Source organism: Staurois parvus, unplaced genomic scaffold (genome assembly GCF_062004578.1).
Source record: "Staurois parvus isolate SC_StPar_1 unplaced genomic scaffold, SC_StPar_1.0 ptg000439l, whole genome shotgun sequence".
In the NCBI taxonomy this organism is placed as follows: domain Eukaryota; kingdom Metazoa; phylum Chordata; class Amphibia; order Anura; family Ranidae; genus Staurois; species Staurois parvus.
Window position 1 is genome coordinate 6,204,378 of NW_028318235.1, and position 23,690 is coordinate 6,228,067.

Here is a 23,690-nt window from a genome sequence, read left to right on the forward strand (position 1 = left end):
TCTGCAGTCTGGTCCAGAATATTTTTTTCTTGTTTTTCTCCTCTAAAACCTAGGCGCGTCTTATGGTCAGGTGCGTCTTATGGAGAGAAAAATACGGCAATTTGTTGTTAAAATATAAAAGACTTTGTTATGCTGAGTAAATAGACACCGAACATGTAATGCTTTAAAACTGCATACATCCGTGGAACAACGCCAAACTACGGGACCTATAAATCTCCATAGGTGATGCTTTAAAAGCCTTTACAGGCTACTAGTTTACATTTGCATAGGAGTTCTGGAGCTAAAATTGTTGCTCTCGCTCTGACGTTCGTGACAATACCTTACAAGTGTGGTGCGATCGCAAATTTACAAATGTGTGAGGGACTTACCTATACGTTCACACATAAACATGTGGGGAGGGGCACTTTACATTTTTTTTATTATTTACTTTATTAAAACTTTTTTTTTTTACACTGTCCTTTTTTTTTTTTTTGTTAAAGTATTTTTCATATAAACAAGAGAAAGCATGGAAACAAAATACTGAGCAGATAGATAACAAATCCAACCTATAAAACACTATTACAACAAGTAAAGGAAAATCATATCACTTACTCTGTAGACAAAAATGACTGCATATAAAAGTCAGAGAATCCGAGAACAGAGCTGACCCCGCATAGGAGCACATATGAATAAATTACAAAGCCAATCAATACAAGACAATTAAAGCGATGGTAAACTCCCTCCAGTGGTGTCACAGGGACAGGAAGTGAGGGGAAGTCTTCCTTCAGTGGGGGTCACATAAACAGGAAGTCTCCCTCCAGTGAGGTCACAGTGTCAGGAAGTGAGAAGTCTCCCTCCATTGATGTCACAGAAAAAGGAAGTCTCTCTCCAGTGGTGTCACAGAAACAGGTAGTCTCCCTCCAGTGGGGTCAGGGAAATAGGAAGTCTCCCTCCAATGGAGTCACAGAAACAGGAAGTCTCCCTCCCTGGGGCCACAGAAACAGGAAGCCCCCCTCCCTGGGGCCACAGAAACAGGAAGCCTCCCTGTAGTGGAGGGTTACGGAAACAGGAAGTTTCCCTCCAGTGGGGGTCACAGAAACAGGAAGTCTTCCTACAGTGGGGCTATAGAAACAGGAAGTTGCTCTCCAGTGGGATCACAAAAACAGGACGTCTCCCACCAGTGGTGTCACAGGGACAGAAAGTGAAGGGACACCTTCCTCCAGTGGGATCACAGAAACAGGAAATCTCCCTCCAGTGTGGTCACAGAAACAGGAAATCTCCCTTCAGTGGGTTTACGTAAACAGGAAGTCTCCCTCCATTGGGGTCACAGGGTTAGGAAGTGAGGGGAAGTCTTCCTCCAGTGGGATCACAGAAACAGGAAGTCTCCCTCCGGTGGTGTCACAGGGACAGAAAGTGAGGGGATATCTCCCTCCAGTGGGGTCACAGAAATGGGAAGCCTCGCTCCGGTGGGGTCAATAAAGACTGTTCTAAGTAGTAGCTGTGGTAACAAAATATTTTTTAGCATGGATTGACGTGTATGGTGGCACGGTATAAATTGGCAGGGTAGCTGGAGAGGCAGCTGTTCTATACTATATCACTTATAAATTTTAACCACTTGCCACCCAGCCACCGCATTAAAACGGTTGCAGGGCGGCACGGGCAGGCAAAACCACGTTTTAAAACGTAGTTTTGCAAAACAGGTAGGGGGCACCCGCCCTACCTGTCCCGCGGGTGTCAGCAGCGGGTGTCAGCCGCCGGGTCACGGCCAGTGATTACCGGCTGTTTCCCCGCGATTCACGGTGATCGCTGACACAGAGCAGGGCTGCATTGTTTACACACAGCCCTGTTCTGTGTCAGTTTTCTGACAGCTCGTGACAAGCTGCAGAGGGAGAGAAGAGTTTCTCTCCCTCGATCAGCCTGTCTCCGTCCAGCACACACCCCCGCCCCCTAGTAAAACACTCTACTCACACAGTAAACTCTAAAAATGTTAACCCCTTCCTCCCCAGTGCCATTAGTACAGTGTCAGTGGGTTTTTTTTTCACTGATCACTGTATTGGTGTCACTGGGGATGTCAGTGACCCCAAGTCAGTTCCCCCCCCCCAGTGTCAAAATGTCCGCCGCAGTCCTGCCATAAGTCGCTGATCGCCGCCATATGTCGCTGATCACCGCCATATGTCGCTGATCGCCGCCATTATTAGTATCCCAGTATCTTTCCCGCCATTTGGAAACACTATAACTTTCATGTAAACCAATTAATTTACACGTATTGGAATTTTTTTTTAGCAAAGACATGTCGCAGAATGCATTTTTGATGAAATTTGTGACAAAATTAGATTTTATTTTTTTTACTGGACATGTTTTATAGCAAAAAATCCAAAATATTTGTTTTTTTTTCTCAAAATTGTCAGCCTTTTTTTTATAGCGCAAAAAATTAAAAACGCACAGGCGATCAAATACCACCGAAAGAAAGCTCAATTTGTGGGAAAAAAAGGATGTAAATTTAATTTGGGTGCAGTGTTGCATGACCGCGCAATTGTCAGTTAAAGTAACGCAGCGCTGTAACACAAACCTCTTCTGTAACCGCTTCCTGACCACCCTACAGCAGAAATACTGCTACAGGGAGGCATGGGTACGCAAAATCACACATATATATATATATATATATATATATATATATATATATATATATACGTGATTCGCGCTCCCGTGGTATTCACACCTTTCCCAGATAGCATCAGATTGCCCGTCAGTACACCAGTCATCACATTTAACCCCTTCATTGCCAGGAGCATGCTCATGTACAATAATCCTCCATTGCTAGTATAGTGTCTGAACGGGTCAATATCTTTGATCAGGTCAGCACTATACCAGCATTCACATTAGTATAGCGTCCCCAAAAACGCAGCGTTAGCGGGATATGATATGAGAGTATAATGTGTTTTATGCATTTCAGCGACAATACACTCTGTCATCCTCGGGGTAACTCTGAATTTGACCACAAAATTTAGCCCCTTGTACATCACCTTAACCAAAAATTTGCAGATGTCTATACTCCCCAGCAAAACATCTGCGTTGATGAGTCCCTTATTAATTTTTCTGGCTGCCTTGCATTCAAACAATTTCTCCCCAGCAAGCGTGCCAGATATGGGGTCAAGATGTAGAAGACCTGTGAGAGGACAACAGGCTATACTTATAAGTTTCGGATTTACGAGGGAAAAGATAGTCACGTGGAGCCCGCCCGGATGCCCAGACTACATGGGGAGCAGTGGCAAGATAGTTTGGGACTTGGTGTCATCATTTCTCCATATGGGGTACCACTTATACGTGGACAATTTTTATTCAAGTGTGCCACTATTTAGACAATTGTACAATCTTGGAACTGGCACTTGTGGCAAAGTGTGACCTAATGTGTGCCCACCATTAGAAGTGGGTGGATGCAGGGTGGTATATTCTAATGGTGGGCATACCACATACTTTTTCTGGCAGAGATTTCTTCTCATTTTTTCATTCAGTCCACTGGCTGCATACAAAAAAAAAAAAAAGAACATAGCATATATAACCAACAAGGACCAGCGACGTACTGGTACATCACTGGATTTGAATGGTTATACCAGGATGATGCCTACAGCTGCAGGCATCATCCTGGTGTCGTTTTTTTCAGCCGGTGATCGGCTTTCATGTAAAAGCAATCCTAGAGGCTAATTAGCTGCAAGATTGCTTTTACAAGCAGTGAGAGATGATGTCCCCCCTCCTCCGCTGCCTTCCACGGCCTTCTCGGGCAGTCCCGTGCCATCAGGGGAACCTGAGAATGCAGCCGGTGTTTCTGCCAGCTGACCATAGAGCTGATTGGAGACCAGATTGGTGCCCCAGATTTCTGAAAAAAGAATATACGACAATGCCCATTGAAGTTATAGGGGTTATCTGCATTCCCTGTTATAGCATTAAAAGTGCTAAAAAAAAAAAAAAAAGAAAGGTACAATGTAAAAATAATAAAAAAAAATCAAAATAACTAAAAAAAAAAAAAAAAATTGCCAAAAAGGGGTCATTTGAGGGTGTTTGTACTATTCTGGTATTTTAGCACCTCAAGAAATGTGATGGGCAGTCAGAAAGCAAAAGCTATGTAAATTCCATTATCTATACCATAGTTTGTAGACGCTATAACTTTCACAAAAAGCAATCAATATACACTTGTTGGGATTTTTTTAACCAAAAACATGTAGCAAAATACATTTTGGCCTAAATTTGATGAAATTTTATTTTTTTTTAGATATTTTTTATGACCAAAATGAGAAAATATTGTTTTTTTCAAAAACAAATTTTTTCAACAATTTTCTGGTTATAGCGCCAAAAATAAAAAGTGCACAGGTGATCAAATACCACCAAAAGAATGCTCTATTTGTGTTAAAAAAAGGACATAAATTTCATTTATGTACCGTATTGCATGATCGCACAATTGTACGTTAAACTAGCGCAGCGCTGTATAGCAAAAAAATGTCGTAAATTGCAGTATCTATACCATAGTTTGTAGACGCTATAACTTTCACACAAAGCAATCAATATACACTTATTGGGATTTTTTTTGCTAAAAACATGTAGCAGAATACATTTTGGCCTAAATTTATAACTAACTTTGAGTTTACTATATATTTTTTATAGCTGAAAGTAAAAAATATCGTTTTTCTTCAAAATATTTGGTCTTTTTTTGTTTATAGCGTGAAAAATAAAAAGCGCACAGGTGATCAAATACCACTGAAAGAAAGCTCTATTTGTGTGAAAAAAAATACATAAATTTTGTTTAGGTGCAGCATTGCATGACCGCGCAATTATCAGTTGAATTAGTGCAGCGCCGAGTACCAAAAAGAGGCCTGGTCATTAAGGGGGGTAAATCCTCAGGAGCTCAAGTGGTTAAAGCAGTTCTTCTCAACATTTTACCTCACAGGAACCCCTAAAGAAAATTTCAGATCTCAGGGTAACCCTTACTAAAACCAATTCATTGGGAGTCACTGGGTAAAATATTCACCTTATGCTGGTGGTCAGCAGGAACAATTTCCCCTTTATGTTAGTGGCCAGGCATGACCCCTTATATCGGTAGTAAGTGGAAGGAATGCTCCACTTAAACTGGTGGTCAGTGGGAAGAATGTCTTTTTCCATCTTCACTGCACCCTTCCTGCAGACATGTTCCACTAATTGTATACCTGTTTTGCTACCACTACACTATAAGCACACGTACCACCACTGTACCCCCTCTACACATGTTTCATTTCTCTACTCTCTCTGCACACATGTTCCAATGCTATACTGTCTCTGCACACATGTTCCAATGCTATACTGTCTCTGCACACATGTTCCATCCTTGTATCTTCTCTACACACATGTTCCATCCCTGTACCCCCTCCTCACACATGTTCCATCCCTGTACCCCCTTTGCACACATGTTCCATTGCTGTACTCTCTCTGCACACATGTTCCATCCCTGTACCCCCTCTGCACACATTTTCCATCGCTGTTCTCTCTCTGCATACATGTTCTATGCAAACAAACAAAGGATTTCCTAGCAACGCTTACCAGCCAGCTTGCAAAACAACCAATTTGGCCCTGTCTAACAGTTTGCATTAAAAGCCAAGGGTTTTGTTTGCACACATTTGCAAATACATGCGTAAGCCACAATCCCACGTCAAGGGTCCTCTGTATACTGTGGACCTAACTAAAATTTCCAAAGCCTCCTTTGTAGGAGCACATGTATCAATGGATAGGTTAAGGTCAGGTGTGCCTGGAGGAAGGGACGCACGTGACGCCGAGTGTCGCAAACAAGCACATCCGAGATGGACGCGGTTCAACCATTTTGGTTTCAGACTCCATCTTGCTAAGGGTATCCATTTCTCTCTCAACCTTCTCCTTCCCCCTCCCTTCCTGAGGGGCACAGTGACAGATGTGTGTGTTAAAAGTGTCACAGGCCAGATCCCAGCAGGGAGCCACGTGGTGCCACACTGCCTGGAGAACCTGTGTAGTTTCGCACATTGTAAAACAGATAAGGAGCCTTCCCAGAAGTTGAAAGAAATGCTGACCTGATGAACCTAGCGCAGCATAGGTGACAGAATTAGATGAACACTTCTCAAATCAATTTTTCCCCTATGTCTCATATCTTGGAATATGAGAGACCTACATAAAAACCGGACCCCTCATCAGATGGCCAATGAGCAGACGAACAGTTTGATGGGTCACTCATTTATCTCAGGCCATCAGGGAAGCCGGAACAAAAAATTCACGAACCGTGCCACATATAATTTCATAATTCATATCTAAATAATCCTCAGGCTTATCTGCATAATAAAATACCCATGGGTAGACTGTCGCTTGTGCAGCTGGAACGTTATGGAACAGAATATGAATTATGAAAGATGTTAGCCCCAGTTTAGGGTCCCGCCTGACGACCTCCCTCCCTGCACAAGGGATTGGTTTATTACTTCAGAACCACCCCCTGCTGGGAAACTTTAAAACTGGCTGTCAAGCCTAGGGAAGGTAGAATTGAAGACATCTACCATTTTTCCATCATAACAGCGGGAGATCAAAGCACCATTCTGCTCTAAAAAACTTAGATCTGCTTACATCAAAGACTTACCGGCAAGTAACTTAACCCTTTAACTTCTCTCTGTTATCTCTTTGCTGTGCTATGCTGTTTCCTATATATATATATCTTAGTTACATCTTCTCTGTAAATATTTTTATTGCACCGGTTTGACCCTTTTAGTAATAAATCTCTCTTTCTGAAAGTGTTGAACTGTTTCTATAACTCTTAATTGCAATTTACGAATCCCTGCCTTTAAAGAGACGCTACTGTTTGTTTAACTCTTGGTATAACCGGCCTGTGTCAATGACCGGGTTATGCGGACGATTATTTCAATTATTATAGTGTTAAAGCGATATTGCGAGTTTGCTCTTTCTCTAATCAAAAAGGAGGTGGTGGCAGTGTGAAGGGGTTAATTGCGTAATTAACCTGACCCAGTAACAATCGCTCAGGTCGCAGGTGCATAGATTGTGGTCCATTAGCTGGAAAATCTTTGTGCAGGGTGCGGCTGGGCGTGGTATTGTTACGCACGTCACATCGCGGTTTAAGATCGGCCAGTCCTTCGGTCACGAGTTCGGTGAGAAGGTCTGGGGTCTGACGCCGCGATCATGACATATTGGACGTTGCGATCGTGAGATTGTCGCATGTTGGTGGCGGCGATCTTGCGATCCGTGACACCCAGCTCTACCAAAATGACAGCAAAGGCATCCAGTGTGTCCCTTACTGCTAAGGCTGGTTATAGGTTAGGCAGTTGCCATTTTTGGTGTAGTTGGCTAATTTGGATACATGTTCAATCCCTATACCCTCTCTGCACATGAGTTCCATCCCTGTACCCCCTCTGCACACATGTTCCATCACCCTATTGCTGTCAGAAAGGAAGCCGAGTTAACCCCTTAATTACCAAATAGTTAAGTTAATGAGTGGGTTCTTTTAGTAGTAAAATGTAAAGATGTCTGGTAGATGAGGGGTTAACTGTTAGCCACAGGCTCAGCCCCCTCCCCAACAGCTATGGGGTTAAAAATGGAGGGAAAGAAAAAAAGGAGGAAAAATTGCAAATGGACTTTAAAAGGCACAGAAATTCCAAACACATATTAGTAAAATCATTTGTACTTTATTATGACAATGAGTCATGAAAAAACATCTTGCAGTTTAAAAGAGATCATTATATAATGTCCCCACAGACAATATCCCACACCATATATAATGATCTCTTTTAAACTGCAAGGTGTTTTTTTCATAACTAATTGTCATAATAAAGTACACATGAATATGTGCTTGGAGTTTCTGTGCCTTTAAAGTCCATTTGCAATGTTTCCCCCTTTTTTTCTTTCCCTCCATTTTTGACTGGTATAATTAGAACGTGGCACAAGTATATTACCTTTTTGGGAGTGATCTGACACCCGGAAACACTCCACTCTTCCTCTGCTTATACATAGTGGCCATAAAATCTCTTATCTCTCCCTCTGTGTCCAGGGATCAGCACAGTTAATAGTGATGACTGATGTCTGTCTCCTTACTGGGCTGTCACAGTGCCCTCTGAATCCCCAGTGAAATCCTTTACCCCAGCCTGCCTGTGTTGTTGTCAGGCATGTATGGAGTTAAATGCTTGTGGCTCCAGGATGGCTGACAGCTGTTAGGCAGTTCAGACTGGGAGTCTCAGACTGGTCTGCCAACTACAGCCAGCAGGAATTGCATCACTGCTTGCTGACATGAGAACTACAGGAGGGAAGTGCCAAAACTGGTGGCTGAGGGAATGCAAGACATAGCTGCCACTGGTCTTCCAAACAGGAGGACACAGGGGATTAACCCCATGATTTAAAAAATGCACATGCTGTTTTTCAGAAACTACAGAGTCAACCAGAAGACTGACTACTTATTCTAGGAGCATAGGAAAGCGGCAATACAACTATATAAAGATGTTTTTGCCCGGAGTTCTGCTTTAAGTTTTTAATAAGGAGTAATACTACCCCCTTTCCTCCTTATCCATTTACAGGGTGCAGTGTAATACACACCGCTCTGTGAATGGACAAAGGTAAAGTCAATTGGCTAAACAGCTGTATCGCTTACCTGTACAATAGATGTTAGTTTTATTATTAAATACCATTGTAAACTGGTGGTGGAGCTAGTTAATTCTATTAGGCAAAAGTTGAGTAAAATCATCAACTTTTGTTTGTTATTTTAATTTAAGATTTACAATTCCGAACACTCTGAAGTGATCATTAAATTTACTATAATGATTACTTTTTTGTTAGAATATTTATGAGAGAGAGAGGGGGAGAGAGAAAGAGGGAAGAGAGAGAGAGAGAGAAGGAGAGAGAGAGAGGTTTATATTAACTACAGTTCAGGATTGATTTTAGTGAATTATGGTGTCCGTTTAAGAAAGAGAGAAAAGCCGAGATCCTGAAGATCACGTCTGATCTCTCAGGTGTGCCAGTTTATGAAGCTGTGGTGAAAAGCCGAGGACATTTCCTTCACTTCTCATCAAAGGACACACCCTTCTGTCATTCACTTTTACAGAGATGGCCAGTTTATGATGGTGAGATCTAAACTGGGCATTTCTTTAAAATATCTCCAGCCCAGATTCTCCAGCCCAGAGCTAGAGAATCTTGGTGAGAAACATGCTGTGATGTGAGGAAGAAGGCTTCTTTCTTCTTAATATCAGCACTAGAGATGAGCGAATCGAACATGACGAAGTGGAATTCGTTCCGAAGATTTGGAAAAATTCTATTCGCGACGAATCCGAAGATTAGCAAACTTCGGATGCACGAATCGAATTTTCCCAAAAATGGCGGCGACATGTGTGGCGACGGAGAAAATGGACAGAGAAGATGGGGCGGGGATCTCTGGGAAGGCGCGCAGACAAGGCGCGCTGACCCATAATGCATTCATGACATGTGATCGCATTAGCCAATCAGCAGCCAGCCAGCACTGTGTAATGGTGGAGCTATAAATCGTGGCCATCTTAGAATTCTCCATTAGCCTCCGGTCATTCAAGAGAGACAGACCTGTGTGTATTAAGGGACAGAGTTAGGGCCACAGAGACTTTAGGGCCACAGAATCGTTACTCAGGGACACAGAATCGTTACTCAGGGACACAGAATCGTTACTCAGGGACACAGAATCGTTACTTAGGGCCACAGCTATCAAAGAATCGAAAATTTAAAGTGACATACACCCTTTTTTTTTTTGGTGGCTGTCGTGCACAGTTGGTGCTGCAGTTTGCCGATTGTGCAAAATAAACTGACTTTCTGCTTCACAACCACTAATGTACGTTCAAAGAGTTAAATCCATTTACACGCAGGCTGGCGGTAATATTTTTTGGGTGATTAGTGCATTCCAGTGACACAAACGTACAGTTTCCAGCCAACGGCAAGCTGCAATTGACCGATTGTGCTAAATAAACTGACTTTCTGCTTCACAACCACTATTGTACGTTCAAAGAGTTAGATCCATTTACACGCCGGGTGGCGGTAATATTTTTTGGGTGATTAGTGCATTCCAGTGACAGAAACGTACAGTTTCCAGCCAACGGCAAGCTGCAATTGACCGATTGTGTACAATAAACTGACTTTCTGCTTCACAACCACTATTGTATGTTCAAAGAGTTAGATCCATTTACACGCCGGGTGGCGGTAATATTTTTTGGGTGATTAGTGCATTCCAGTGACATAAACGTACAGTTTCCAGCTAACGGCAAGCTGCAATTGACCGATTGTGCTAAATAAACTGACTTTCTGCTTCACAACCACTATTGTACGTTCAAAGAGTTAAATCCATTTACACGCCGGCTGGCGGTAATATTTTTTGGGTGATTAGTGCATTCCAGTGACATAAACGTACAGTTTCCAGCCAACGGCAAGCTGCAATTGACCGATTGTGCTAAATAAACTGACTTTCTGCTTCACAACCACTATTGTACGTTCAAAGAGTTAAATCCATTTACACGCCAGCTGGCGGTAATATTTTTTGGGTGATTAGTGCATTCCAGTGACAGAAACGTACAGTTTCCAGCCAACGGCAAGCTGCAATTGACCGATTGTGTACAATAAACTGACTTTCTGCTTCACAACCACTATTGTACGTTCAAAGAGTTAAATCCATTTACACGCCGGCTGGCGGTAATATTTTTTGGGTGATTAGTGCATTCCAGTGACATAAACGTACAGTTTACAGCCAACGGCAAGCTGCACCTCGGGAATTGCTTTGTATATCTGTCGCCTTAGAGGCCGCTGTCTGAACAGCTCATGAATTGCTTTCTATATGTGTCGCCTTTGAGGCCGCTGGCTGGACAGCTGATGAATTGATTTGTATATATGTACTTATTGTCCGCTGTCCGGACAGCTCATGAATTACTTTTTGTATATAGCCTTCCAAACCACTCTCAGAATAAGTCATGATATTCATGCTGTGTATAGCCTTATAGACCAATGGTCAATCAAGTCATGATTGTTATAGTGTGTATAGCCTTATAGGCCGCTGTCTTTACAACTTTATAATTCCATGCAGTATATAGCCCTATCGGCCACTTTCTGGCATCCAGTTGCTGTAGCCCCCATCACCACACTGTGCCACGGGCCCCTGTACCGCCTTCTCATACTGCTGCCAGATCCATCCTCTGCCATGTGCGTATTTGTCGTCTGCTCACGCTGCTGGGTTCCAGTTTTAAACCTAGGCCTGTGTATGGCTTCCGAATACTGCTGCCTCCACCGCCACCCTGCGCCATGTGCCTCTGTCGTCTGCTCACGCTGCTGACGGCTTCCGCTTTTTAACCTAGGCCTGTGTATGGCTTCCGAATACTGCTGCCTCCACCGCCACCCTGCGCCATGTGCCTCTGTCATCTGCTCACGCTGCTGAAGGCTTCCGCTTTTTAAACTAGTCCTGTGTATGTCTTCCGAATACTGCTGCCTCCACCGCCACCCTGCGCCATGTGCCACTTTCGGGTCTCCTCACACTGCTGCCAGGTCCATACTGATTCATGGCCCCCTGTACCGGCTCCTCATGAACGTGGTTCAGCGGGTTTGCATCACTTAACGGCAAATCGTTGACAAATGCTGGGACGTTCAGTGTTGTGCGCATTAAGCCAGACACCAAAGGGCAGCACAGACCTGTTATTACTCGCTCAAGCATGGCTGAACAAAACCAGTCTCTACCACAAATTGGACCCAGACCTGCCCAGGGTCTCGTAACTAGATTGCACGGAGGAGTAGAGTCCGTTATCGGAATTAAATAGACAAAACGCCACACCAAAAAGAGTGGCCATTTCCAACACTTATTCCAGAAAGAGGAACAACCCGTTTCATATACGGCCCGTAGACGTTTCACGTCTGCCACATTCAGTCGATTTAAGACGCAAGCTCCACTTCCTGTGGTCTCTGACCGTCGATATACCTTTAAGTGTCAGCTTTGAAGCTATATTCCCTCCGGAGCACTGACACTGGTGCCCTTCCGTCAACATGCCTTTAAGTTTCAGTTTTCAACCATATTCCCCACAGAAGCCAAACTCTTGGGTATCCCAGAAGCTGCTCAGCAGGTCAGGGCAATAAAGCTCCCGGTTCGCAGGTTGTTCCGTCTTATGGATGGAAGTACGACGGTATATGATCTTCTTCGCACCCACGGCATCACCTCATAGAATCTCTGCATTGCATCTGCAATCACAACGCTGACTTCCCGGATCGCCACTCAGCCATTGGACTCTTGATAGTCGTCTCCCCACACTGCTGCTGGGGGGACTTTTTAACCTAGGCCTGTGTATGGCCTTCAATTGAAGCTGCTTCCGCTCCGCCACTCTGCCATTGGACTCTTGATAGTCGTCTCCCCACACTGCTGCTGGGGGAACTTTTTAACATAGGCCTCTGTATGGCCTTTAATTGAAGCTGCTTACGCTCCGCCACTCTGCCATGGCCCTCTTGGGTATCCCAGAAGCTGCTCAGCGGGTCAGGGCAATAAAGCTCCCGGTTCGCAGGTTGTTCCGTCTTATGGATGGAAGTACGAAGGTATATGATCTTCTTCGCACCCACGGCATTACTTCGTAGAATTTCTGCATTGCATCTGCAATCACAACGCTGACTTCCCGGATCGCCACTCAGCCATTGTACTCTTGATAGTCGTCTCCCCACACTGCTGCTGGGGGGACTTTTTAACCTAGGCCTGTGTATGGCCTTCAATTGAAGCTGCTTCCGCTCCGCCACTCTGCCATTGGACTCTTGATAGTCGTCTCCCCACGCTGCTGCTGGGGGGACTTTTTAACCTAGGCCTGTGTATGGCCTTCAATTGAAGCTGCTTCTGCTCCGCCACTCTGCCATTGGACTCTTGATAGTCGTCTCCCCACACTGCTGCTGGGGGGACTTTTTAACATAGGCCTCTGTATGGCCTTCAATTTAAGCTGCTTACGCTTTGCCACTCTGCCATGGGCCCCTGTACCGCCTCCTCTTGCTGCTGCCAGGTCCAGAGTGTGTCATGGGTCCCTGTACGGCCTCCCATTGCTGCTGACTTCATCGCCAGACTCTGCCATGTGCCACTTTCAGGTCTCCTTACACTGTTGGTGGGTTCCATTTTGTGATAGGGTGCTGTATGGCCTTCCATTGCTGCTGCCTCCACCGCCACCCTGCGCCATGTGCCTCTGTCGTCTGCTCACGCTGCTGACGGCTTCCGCTTTTTAACCGAGGCCTGTGTTTGGCTTCCGAATACTGCTGCATCCACCGCTACCCTGCGCCATGTGTCTCTGTCGTCTGCTCACGCTGCTGACGGCTTCCGCTTTTTAACCTAGGCCTGTGTATGGCTTCAGAATAATGCTGCCTACACCGCCACCCTGCGCCATGTGCCTCTGTCGTCTGCTCACGCTGCTGCCAGGTCCATACTGATTCATGGCCCCCTGTACCGGCTCCTCATGAAGGTGGTTCAGCGGGTTTGCATCACTTAACGGCAAATCGTTGACAAACGCTGGGACGTTCAGTGTTGTGCGCATTAAGCCAGACACCAAAGGGCAGCACAGACCTGTTATTACTCGCTCAAGCATGGCTGAACAAAACCAGTCTCTACCACAAATTGGACCCAGACCTGCCCAGGGTCTCGTAAGTAGATTGCACGGAGGAGTAGAGTTCGTTATTGGAATTAACTGTGAGGGACTTTTAAACCTAGGCCTGTGTATGGCCTTCAATTGAAGCTGCTTCTGCTCCGCCACTCTGCCATTGGACTCTTGATAGTCGTCTCCCCACGCTGCTGCTGGGGGGACTTTTTAACATAGGCCTCTGTATGGCCTTCAATTTTAGCTGCTTACGCTCCGCCACTCTGCCATGGGCCCCTGTACCGCCTCCTCATGCTGCTGCCAGGCCCGTAATCTGTCATGGGCCCCTGTACCGCCTCCTCATGCTGCTGCCAGGTCCAGAGTGTGTCATGGGTCCCTGTACGGCCTCCCATTGCTGCTGTCTCCATCGCCACACTCTACCATGTGCCACTTTCAGGTCTCCTCACACTGCTGGTGGGTTCCATTTTGTCATAGGGTGCTGTATGGCCTCCCATTGCTGCTGCCTCCACCGCCACACTGTGGCTCCACACTCTGGTTTTGGCCCAGTGACTGCCCAAATGAGTGAAGTGTGCGGTGATTCTAAGATCGACGGCACTCATCTGCATGTCATACTGACTGACAGTATTATTTCTCTTCCCCAGCAGACTCCAAGGGCATTTAAATTAAAGGTACAGTGTTCTGCACTAATATAAAGGCTCTCTGAAGCCTAGAAACACCCTTTTTATAAGTTAAATTCGCAGCGAATATATTCGGCTCGAAGCGAATTTATTCGGCGAATTCGGCGAATCAGCCGAACCGAATTCTTGAATAATTCGCTCATCTCTAATCAGCACCAGTGGGGTTAAACAGTGATATAAATTATAACTATATACTGTATGCTTATGTATGTATATATGGGTTTTATATACATAGTGTACAGTATATATATATATATTTCATATACACACACATACATACAGTTTAGTTTTAGTGTATTGTCGTTTTTTGGTTGAGTTGAGTTGACATTTTTATGTTCATTTTGGTGCTTTTTTAGCATGTATTTTGGCTCTTTACTTCAGTTTTTCTGTGTGTTCTGGAAACGCATGCAAAATGCATGTCATGTTTGTTGTACCATTATTTGTAATGGCACCCAAACATGGCTAGCAGATGTGCAGTTTGACAAAATATGCATAAAACCAAATTAAAATGCACTTTAAAAAAGTGCCAAAATGTGCGTTACAAACCACACCAAAATGCATGTTAAAATAACCTGTGCCAAAATGTGTGTTAAAGCTCCTAAATGTGTGTTTAGAATAGCACCAAAATGCACATTTAAAAAACCCACATCAAAATGCGTGTTATAGAAAAACAGCATGTTAAAAAGCAGCAAAATGAACGCAAGTAATGCTAAAATGCGCAATAAAAAGGAGCCAAAATACACATTTAAAGAATGTGCCAAAATGTGCGTTAAAAAATACCAATGGTCATTGCTTATTATTTTCATGTAATTGCATGGTCTTTTTAACTTTGGTTTCACTGTTTAAACTCAGGTGATCTGTAATCACACAATTATCTCAGAAGATCACATGCAGCCCCTTCCCCTTCTACATAGATCTCAGCTGTTCTCAGGAGGAAAAACTTCTCCTCTCTTCTCCTTTTGAGAACAAATGTTCATCGCTTCATAAACAAGGGGACAGAGGAGAAGATTTTTCCCTGAGAACTGAAATGAGATAAATTATCTCCGCTTAATAAATGTACACCTTTGTCTGTAAAAGTAAAAGATTTGCTTTACCCTTACAAAACACCATAAAAACATCATAAAGACTAAAAAGAATAATGATAATATTTATCTTTTCTATGTTCTTCTGTATTTTGCAGCATATCAGTTCCTCTGCCACTGCAGACAGTTTTTAGCCAAATCTTATTTGCAAGTGAAACCACTAACCACAAAATGTTTTTAAAAGGAACTAGGTCCTGAAAACTTCCAATATTAGTTTGCTCTAGCAGATTTGCATCTCCTATTAAATAAATTTGTAGTGTGTACCAAGAACTGAAATCGAGAACTACAGCTCTAAACCCAAACTACATAGTGAATTTGATACTTTATTTAGTTAAAGTGATACTGTATGCCTTACAGTAAAAATAAAAAAGGAGAGCGGTCCATATTTAAAGCATGTTTCAATGCAAAGTAATGAAGACATATGCAGTGCATCCCTGAAATACATGCACACATTTGGGGGTGTTTTATGAAAGCAATGGGCCTGTGCACAAGATCATACCTTGGGCCCTTTTGCTAGAGAAAAACAAAGTGTGGTGTTCGCAGCTCGCCATGAAAATGTCAAAATTGTGTGACAATATGTGAGCACAACTAGTATTATGAAAAAGACTTGAGGAATGCTGGGACAAAGCAGAAAACAAGTCCAACAGTGTGTGTAACGGGCAGTGGCAAATGGTGGTCATGGTCAGGCTGAGCCTAACAGTGCGAGTGGCTTGAACGGGAATGATTTTAATCAGAACCTGAGCCTAGTCTCTGTATACACTCTACACATATGATCCAGTCTTTTTACCCACAAAATATTCCTAATTACTGTACAACTGACAGTCTCACAGACACACATAAACATCAGGCCAAAGTAATTAAAACAATGAAAACATTACATTTACATATGCTTTTCTACACACCAAAAGATATCATTTTGCCTGACTGAGCTTACCTTAAATTATAACTTCATTAAAACCATCAGCTATTGAGATAATGAACACTTTGGTCAGGGCTATGTAACATACAACATATATAGAGTGAAGGAGTCAGGATATTTTAGGCCCTGTAATATTTGCGCAACTCTACACAGCTAAAAATACACTAAAATCAGTATTAGCGGACACAAACACAGCAAAACTTACAAAATTCCACCTACATTCCTACTAATTATAAAAGCTAAAATTGGATTGAGGTAATAAATACCAAGTATTTGTATATTTTAAATTGGGCCTTTGTGAAATGGTGAAAATCGAAGGGATGCAAAACTATAAATAAGCAATTTAATCTAAAAATCTGAAGGTTATCTTTTTCGCACAGCTTTCAGAGTTTGTAAAAGACCCCCAAACCATATAGTATTTTTAAACCACATGAGCTGTAGAAAAAAAAAGATGCTACTGAATTTTTAGGCCCTGCAAATGATGCACAAATGTTTATAGAATTACTATTTTCACTAAAAATACTCTAAAATCATTTTTAGCACACACAACTTACAAAATTCCAGCTAAATTTCCACTAAGACCTCATTCACAAGCATACGCCCGTGTGAGGCTGTATTTCCAGAATGAGGATGTACAGGTGTTCCATGCATCCCTGTGCAGGCAGCCCCATTCATGTCAATTGGGACACAGTGGCTGCACGGACACAGCCACTGCTCCCAATGGGGCATCTGTTCAGGTGCAAATGCAGACAGTTTGAGTTCAGGGACATGAACTAACAGAGATGTCATTTTGGGAACAGTGGCTGTTTCATGTAGCTGCTGCGTCCCAATTGACATCAATGGGACTGCCTGCACAAGGATGCATGGAACATCTGTACAGATACACATGGCCTTGTATGGGCCTAAGCTGTATTAAGTTCTGTGTGAACAAGGCCTTACTATGTTTCTTTTATTTTTGTTTCTGTAGTGGAACATCAGGGGTCTAGACGGAACCTTGATGTCTCTTTTTTGAGACAGTAACAGGAACTGAGGATATAAAGCCCTCGTTCCCTTTCTCTGCAGCCTCAGTTGCCCTGCAGATGAATTAATGGAAGCCTCTCTACAAAGCAAACACTGTATGCTATGCTTCAGTGATGAATTAACACAGAGGCCATGGGTACTGATCCCTCACCAGGGGTGGACTGACAATTCATGGGGCCCCTGGGCAATAGGGGATCATGGGGCCCCTGTGTCTTTGCCCAAACTCCAAAAAGCCTATGAAAAAGGTACCAGGGGCATCTAATGGGGCCCCCTACTGACCCCGGGCCCTCAGGCAGAGCCCGAGTTTCCAAATGGTCAGTCCACCCCTGTCCCTCACTATCTTCATTCAGGAAGGGGAGACACAGGAGATCAGTGCTGCAGGGGCTATCAGTGTTCCAAGGGATTTGTGCTGGGGAGGGCACATAAATGTGGAGGGGTTGCATTTTAAGAGACAGGCAGAGACTTGGCAGTGAAAGGATTAAAGCAGCAGCAACAGATCCAGTGCTGCTGACAAAATGGGATGGATTCCCTCAGGAACCATGTCCCCTGCATGATGATATGCCACTCACTTGTCTCTTTTTTTATCCATTTAAAATAAATTTGACAAAAATGAACTTGCTTCCCAGTTCCCTTTTTTCTGGATTGAAATTGCAATGAATAGCGTCAACCCTGCCCAGTCAACTGTTAGTAAACTACCAAATCCCTCTTGTAAATCTCACCTCCAACATTAAAATCTGCAGAGCTAATTCGTCTGCTTGAAATAACACAGGAAGTGTATACTTGATCAACAGGCAAATGTTATCAAACAGATATTACACAATGCTTTCAATGGTATATTTACCCATAATAGAGAAAATAGGAGAATGTCATGTGTAGGTTTAAATACTTCTTTAAAATTTTGGTTCTCTTTATCTCACACCTTTTTATTTGCCTTCATTATTCATATATTCCCAACAAATATAGCATTTAATCTCTCATACAGGCGTCACTGATTTCACATGGCTCACACACTCCTGAAATGGACGCTCCTGAAATGGACGCACAAATCATATCATACAAATCATCCTGTGCTAGCATTACCCAACACTTCACATTCCCTTAACATAAGGGCTCACAAGTACATAGGTCAGTAATCAATATACCTATTTTGATTTATCTAATATACTCTTTGTATCTACTGGTTTGCTATATAATTTGCAATAAGGATATTTCTCACCCCGATGTGTACTCTTGTGTAAACCCATGGGCGGTCTGCGAAACGGGATGCTACATGTTGTGTCTGTTTGGACTGTGATCCGTATTTGTATGTACACTGCTATACCTTACTTTTTCTAATAAAAGTATTTTTGGGGAAAAAAAAAATATTAACATTTTGGAAACTTTGTAAGTAGTTTCTAGCATTAGCAACAGCATTATAATTATGTGCCACACACACATGGCTACTGGAAAGGCATAATTTACCCATGAAGGGCTCTACTTTTCTTCCTGTCATTCATATGGAACAGCTGTCCTTCTTTCTAAAGCTCACCACACAAGGTACAATCTTATTGTACAATATCCTTTAGATCTACCAGCAGCTATATAGAGCAAGGGCCTGTCTGACTGAGTAAAAAAATGACTGGATAGTTTAGTTTAGGTGCTCATATTTTATAGTTTTGGTAAATTTTAATTAAAGTGGCTCTAAAGCCTGAAGGTTTTTTACCTTTAATGCATTCTCTGCAAATAAATACATATTCCACTATATATACCATAGTCTGTAAGCGCTATAACTTTCACACAAGCCAATCAATATTCACTTATTGGGATTCTTTTTACCAAAGACATGTAGCAAATTTTGGCCTAAATTCATGAAGCATTTAGATTTTTCTATTGGATATGTTTTATAGCAGAAAGTAAAACATATAGTTTTTTTCAACATTTCTTGTCTTTTTTCATTTATATAATAAAAGAAAAACAGTTGAGATCAAATACCACCAAAAGAAAGCTCTATTTGTGTGAAAACAATTATATAAATTTAATTGACTGTGCAATTACCAGTTAACCACTTGCCAACCGTTCTATAGCCGAATGACGGTTACAGCGCGGTTGTCCAGTTCTGGGAGGGCGTCATATGACGTCCTCCCAGAACGCACCCTCCTGCTCATCTGGCGATCTCCATGATCGCTGTGTCCTACGGACACAGCTGATCACGTGATGTGGTAACAGGCCAATCACAGAGGCCTTTTACCAGGTGATCAGCTGTGTCCAATGACACAGCAGATTACCAGTAAATACAGTTGCTGGTTATCAGCTGCACTTTCCTCATGCTGCCATCCACCTGTGCCCATCAGTGCCTAGTAGTGCCACCCACCGGTGCCCAGCAGTGCCCCCATCAGTGCCACCCATCAGGGCTGCCCAGCAGTGCCACCAGTCAGTGCCCAGCAGTGCTGCCAGTCAGTGCCATCAGTCAGTCCTACCAATCAGTGCTGCCCAGCAGTGCCGCCAGTCAGTGCTATCCATCAGTGCTGCCCAGCAGTGCCGCCTATCAGTGCCCATCGTTGTTGCATATCAGTGCAGCATTAGTGCTGCCTCATCAGTGCCAGCTCATCAGTGTTGCCTATCAGTACCCATCAGTGCTGCCTATCAGTGCCATATAAGATAAGTGCAGCGCTAAAAATAAGTAAATGATAATGAACCTATAGTGACAAATCAATGGTAGTAATTCCAGTTCATAAACAGTTCAAAAAGGTGTTTAAAGTGCTCTTTAAGGTGCTTGCTTCCTGGGGATCGGTGACTGTGCAAATGATATAGAGAATGCGCACTCACCGGACGCACATATAAAATGCGCCTGTATTAACTCCAAAGGACATCAAAGCAAGCCAGGAATGGGGATGTCTTCCCTCTAAGGGCTGGGTTGTCATCAAAGGGATCCCAAGGTTGTTAAAAAGTGATCCGCATCTGCCAGAGATCCCCTCAAGGGGTTGAACGGGTGCTGCTCCCTGGATGAGAGATCCCCTCTCTGGATAAAAGATGGCAAGGTGTCTGAAAATTAAAACTCCCCCAGGGAGTTAAAATAGGGACATACCCATAGTGTAGTATGATTTAAAATGAAGAATTGTATTCCAATAAAGATTAAAATCAATGCATCAAATTGTTATAGTAAAAAGCAGGTAGATAGTGATAAAGCACAGGTACACAGGACTAACTGTCTGATATTTAAAGATGGCTGCCGAAGCTCCACGTTGCTCCGGCGGCGTGACGTCAACGGTGTGATGTTGGTCCTCCTATTGCATTTCATGCACATGCACGTCTTCAGAGGGGAGCTGCCTATCCACCAGTGCCCATCAGTGCCCACATCAGTGCCACCCATCAGGGCTGCCCAGCAGTGCCGCCAGTCAGTGCCCAGCAGTGCCACCAGTCAGTTCCATCAGTCAGTCCTACCCATCAGTGCTGCCCAGCAGTGCTGCCAATCAGTGCCCAGAAGTGCCGCCAGTCAGTGCCATCAGTCAGTGCTACCCATCAGTGCTGCCCAGCAGTGCCGCCTATCAGTGCCCATCATTGTTGCATATAAGTGCAGCATCAGTGCTGCCTCATCAGTATCAGCTCATCAGTGCTGCCTATCAGTACCCATCAGTGCTGCCTATCAGTGCTGCCTATCAGTACCCATCAGTGCTGCCTATCAGTGCCGCCTATCAGTGACCATCAGTGCTGCCTATCAGTGCACATCAGTGCTGCCTATCAGTGCCGCCTATCAGTGACCATCAGTGCCGCCTATCAGTGCACATCAGTGCTGCCTATCAGTGTTGCCTATCAGTGCAGCCTCATCAACGCACATCAGTGAAGGAGAAAAATTACCTGTTTGCAAAATTTCATAACAGAAACAAAGAAAAACTTATTTTATCAAATGTTTTGCTCTTTTTTTGTTTATAGCGCAAACAATAAAACACCCAGCGGCAAGTAAATACCACCAAAAGAAAGCTCTATTTGTATGAAAAAATGATAAAAATTTCATATGGGTACAGTGTTGCATAACCGCGCAATTGTCATTCAAAGTGCGACAGTGCTGAAAGCTGAAAATTGGCCTGGGTAGGAAGGAGGTATAGGTGCCCAGTAAGAAAGTGGTTAAAGTTGCTCAGTGCTAAATAGCAAAAATTGGGCTGGTCATGAAGGGGGCAAAACGATGGTCTTGTTGTTAATTACATAAAGAGGGAGGGGTCAGACTGCAGTGTGTATGGTGACCCTTTATAAAGTCATATAGTTGAAAGTATTTCATCTTCTGATTGGCCCTGACCTTCAGATATCCTCAAGTGTTTTAGACTGATCTGTATATTTATGCAGTCACTATACAAGCAGCATATTAATATTACATTCCTTAGATCTGGAATTGTAATTATACAGCATTCAGAGAATCTTAATTAAAGTCATGATAAGCAAGAGCGCATTCATAATATGGTGGTACAATGATATTGCATTAGTATAAAGAATATATTTAAGTAATAATATCACAAAAAGATGCTAAAAGCAGACACCATAGTTATTTTCATAGCCTTTCAGATAGAAAGACAATACATAATACTGTCTTTCTTAATAAAGTGGAACTGTTTTAGACAACGGTCTTCCTCTTACCAAATTGCATTGTAAAAAAAAAAAAAAATCTATGAAGTAATAAAAGGAAGCTAGCTCTTTCCTTTTTTTTGCAACATATCCCATACTTGCTGAAATGACAAAATAACTGAGATAGTTTGCCTTTTCTAAAACATGCATCATCTTATAACACCAAATGGGAATTTCCAAAACGTTTTGCAACACGACATTTTGAACTTGAATTTGCTTATTTGCTAATTAAAGGGAAATTACATTCTGTATATATTTTAACGTTAGTGACATAGAAAACACAAGCTGAAAGCCTGAAGACAATGTGGTTTATTTAATAAAGGATTAGATGTTGTTCACCAAGCAAAATGATTATGAAAGTATAACTGAAGGCAAAACTTTTTTTTTTTTTTAGTTTTGGATAGAGTGGAGAGGGATTGGAATACCTGTCAGGTTTTTTGCTGTCTATGCCCCCATTAGGCTGATTCACTCTCTATTTGTCCTGTTTTCCGTTATCACCGAGAATGAAAATGAAAGAAAATCTCAAACTCTTGAGTTGTCACCAGAACAGATATAAAGGGCACCCAGCGCTTCCACTTCCACTCTCTTTACCAGCAGCATTCTGGGACATGTCACGGTCCCAGAAAGCTGAAGGGACCATTCACATCATAAATCTTGCACATGTGCAGTTGGAAGCCGAATGAAGCTGCAGGAAGCTTCCCACAGTAAATATGCAGGTGCCGAGGACCTGAAGACCAGTGAAGAACTGGCCCAGGTGAGGACAACGATTCCTAGACAGGAAAGTGTCCATTTATGAAGTCAGCAGCTACAAATACTTTTCATTCTTTTCTTCCTAGGGTGAAGATCCTCTTTAAGCAAAAGCACAACATTCGATAAATGTCAGAGAAAACTTTACCTGGATCCATATTTTCTTTTCAAATTGTTTTGAAGGAAAATAAATAAGCGGGGAAGCCTGTAACATCTAGGGGGTGGCTTTCTAAAATGCATAAAGACATAAAATGAAGATTGCTTCAACCATCCAATCAGCTGCAGTAGAAGCTGAGGATTTTTTTTTCCTGCACATGATTTGATGTTTTAAAGTAAATATAGTTTACCTTCACTGCACTTTGCAAATTATCTCCATATCGTTGTTGTGGTCAACAGAAACCACTCCCTCCATCACAGGACGTTTGCAAACTCGTTGAGAAATAACCATCGCAGAGATGGAAGTTCTGCTGTATTGCAAACAACATAACATGCTATGCTCCCTTCACAAAGCTTTATCACAAGAATAGGGAGCTTTAGTTTAGCCATGTACATGCAGGCCAAGTCACCCGTAATTTACCATATATTTCCTCATGCAATGATCTCCCAGAAATTCAGGATAGATTTAACCTACTGCAGCTTCTCCTACTCCACCTTTCCCAGACTATTCCTCCTTATAACAATATATACAGTAGCTGCTTGTCAGCGTCACACCTATGCAGGTTGCATTTTAGCCGTTTCTGCACTGCGTTTTGCATCTCCTTTTTTTATGCATTTTGCAGTTTGTTTGTTTTTTTATTTTTCTTGGCAGATTTAAAATGCAAAACGCAGCAAAAACACACTACATGCTTTTCTGCAGCATTTCCATTGAAGTCTATAAAACCAAAAGTGCAATTTTTGTGTTAAAAAAAAGTCCCTGACCCTTTCCAAAAAACGCACCAGGTGAAAACGTGGAGATGTGAACATGTCCCATAGGAAATCATGTTAACCACTTGCCGTCCGCCTGCTGTTTATAAAATCATGTGAACCCCTTGGGATTACGTGGAGTTTTGCATGAATTGGGCATAAAATGTGCTCTGAACGTCAT

General features: G+C 42.9%; 2 protein-coding genes across 2 annotated transcripts in view; one reads left to right on the forward strand and one right to left on the reverse strand.

Moving 5' to 3' along the window:
* The window catches only part of LRRC25 (leucine rich repeat containing 25), a 50,945-nt gene that overhangs the window by 15,389 nt on the left and 11,866 nt on the right, over positions 1 to 23,690 (reverse strand). The gene's annotated exons all lie outside the window — the stretch shown is intronic.
* LOC149454062 (uncharacterized) overlaps positions 22,539 to 23,690 on the forward strand; it is a 104,644-nt gene continuing 103,492 nt past the window's right edge. The window contains 1 exon segment of the mRNA XM_089687850.1: positions 22,539 to 22,613. Coding sequence (XP_089543976.1) covers positions 22,539 to 22,613 — 75 coding nt within the window.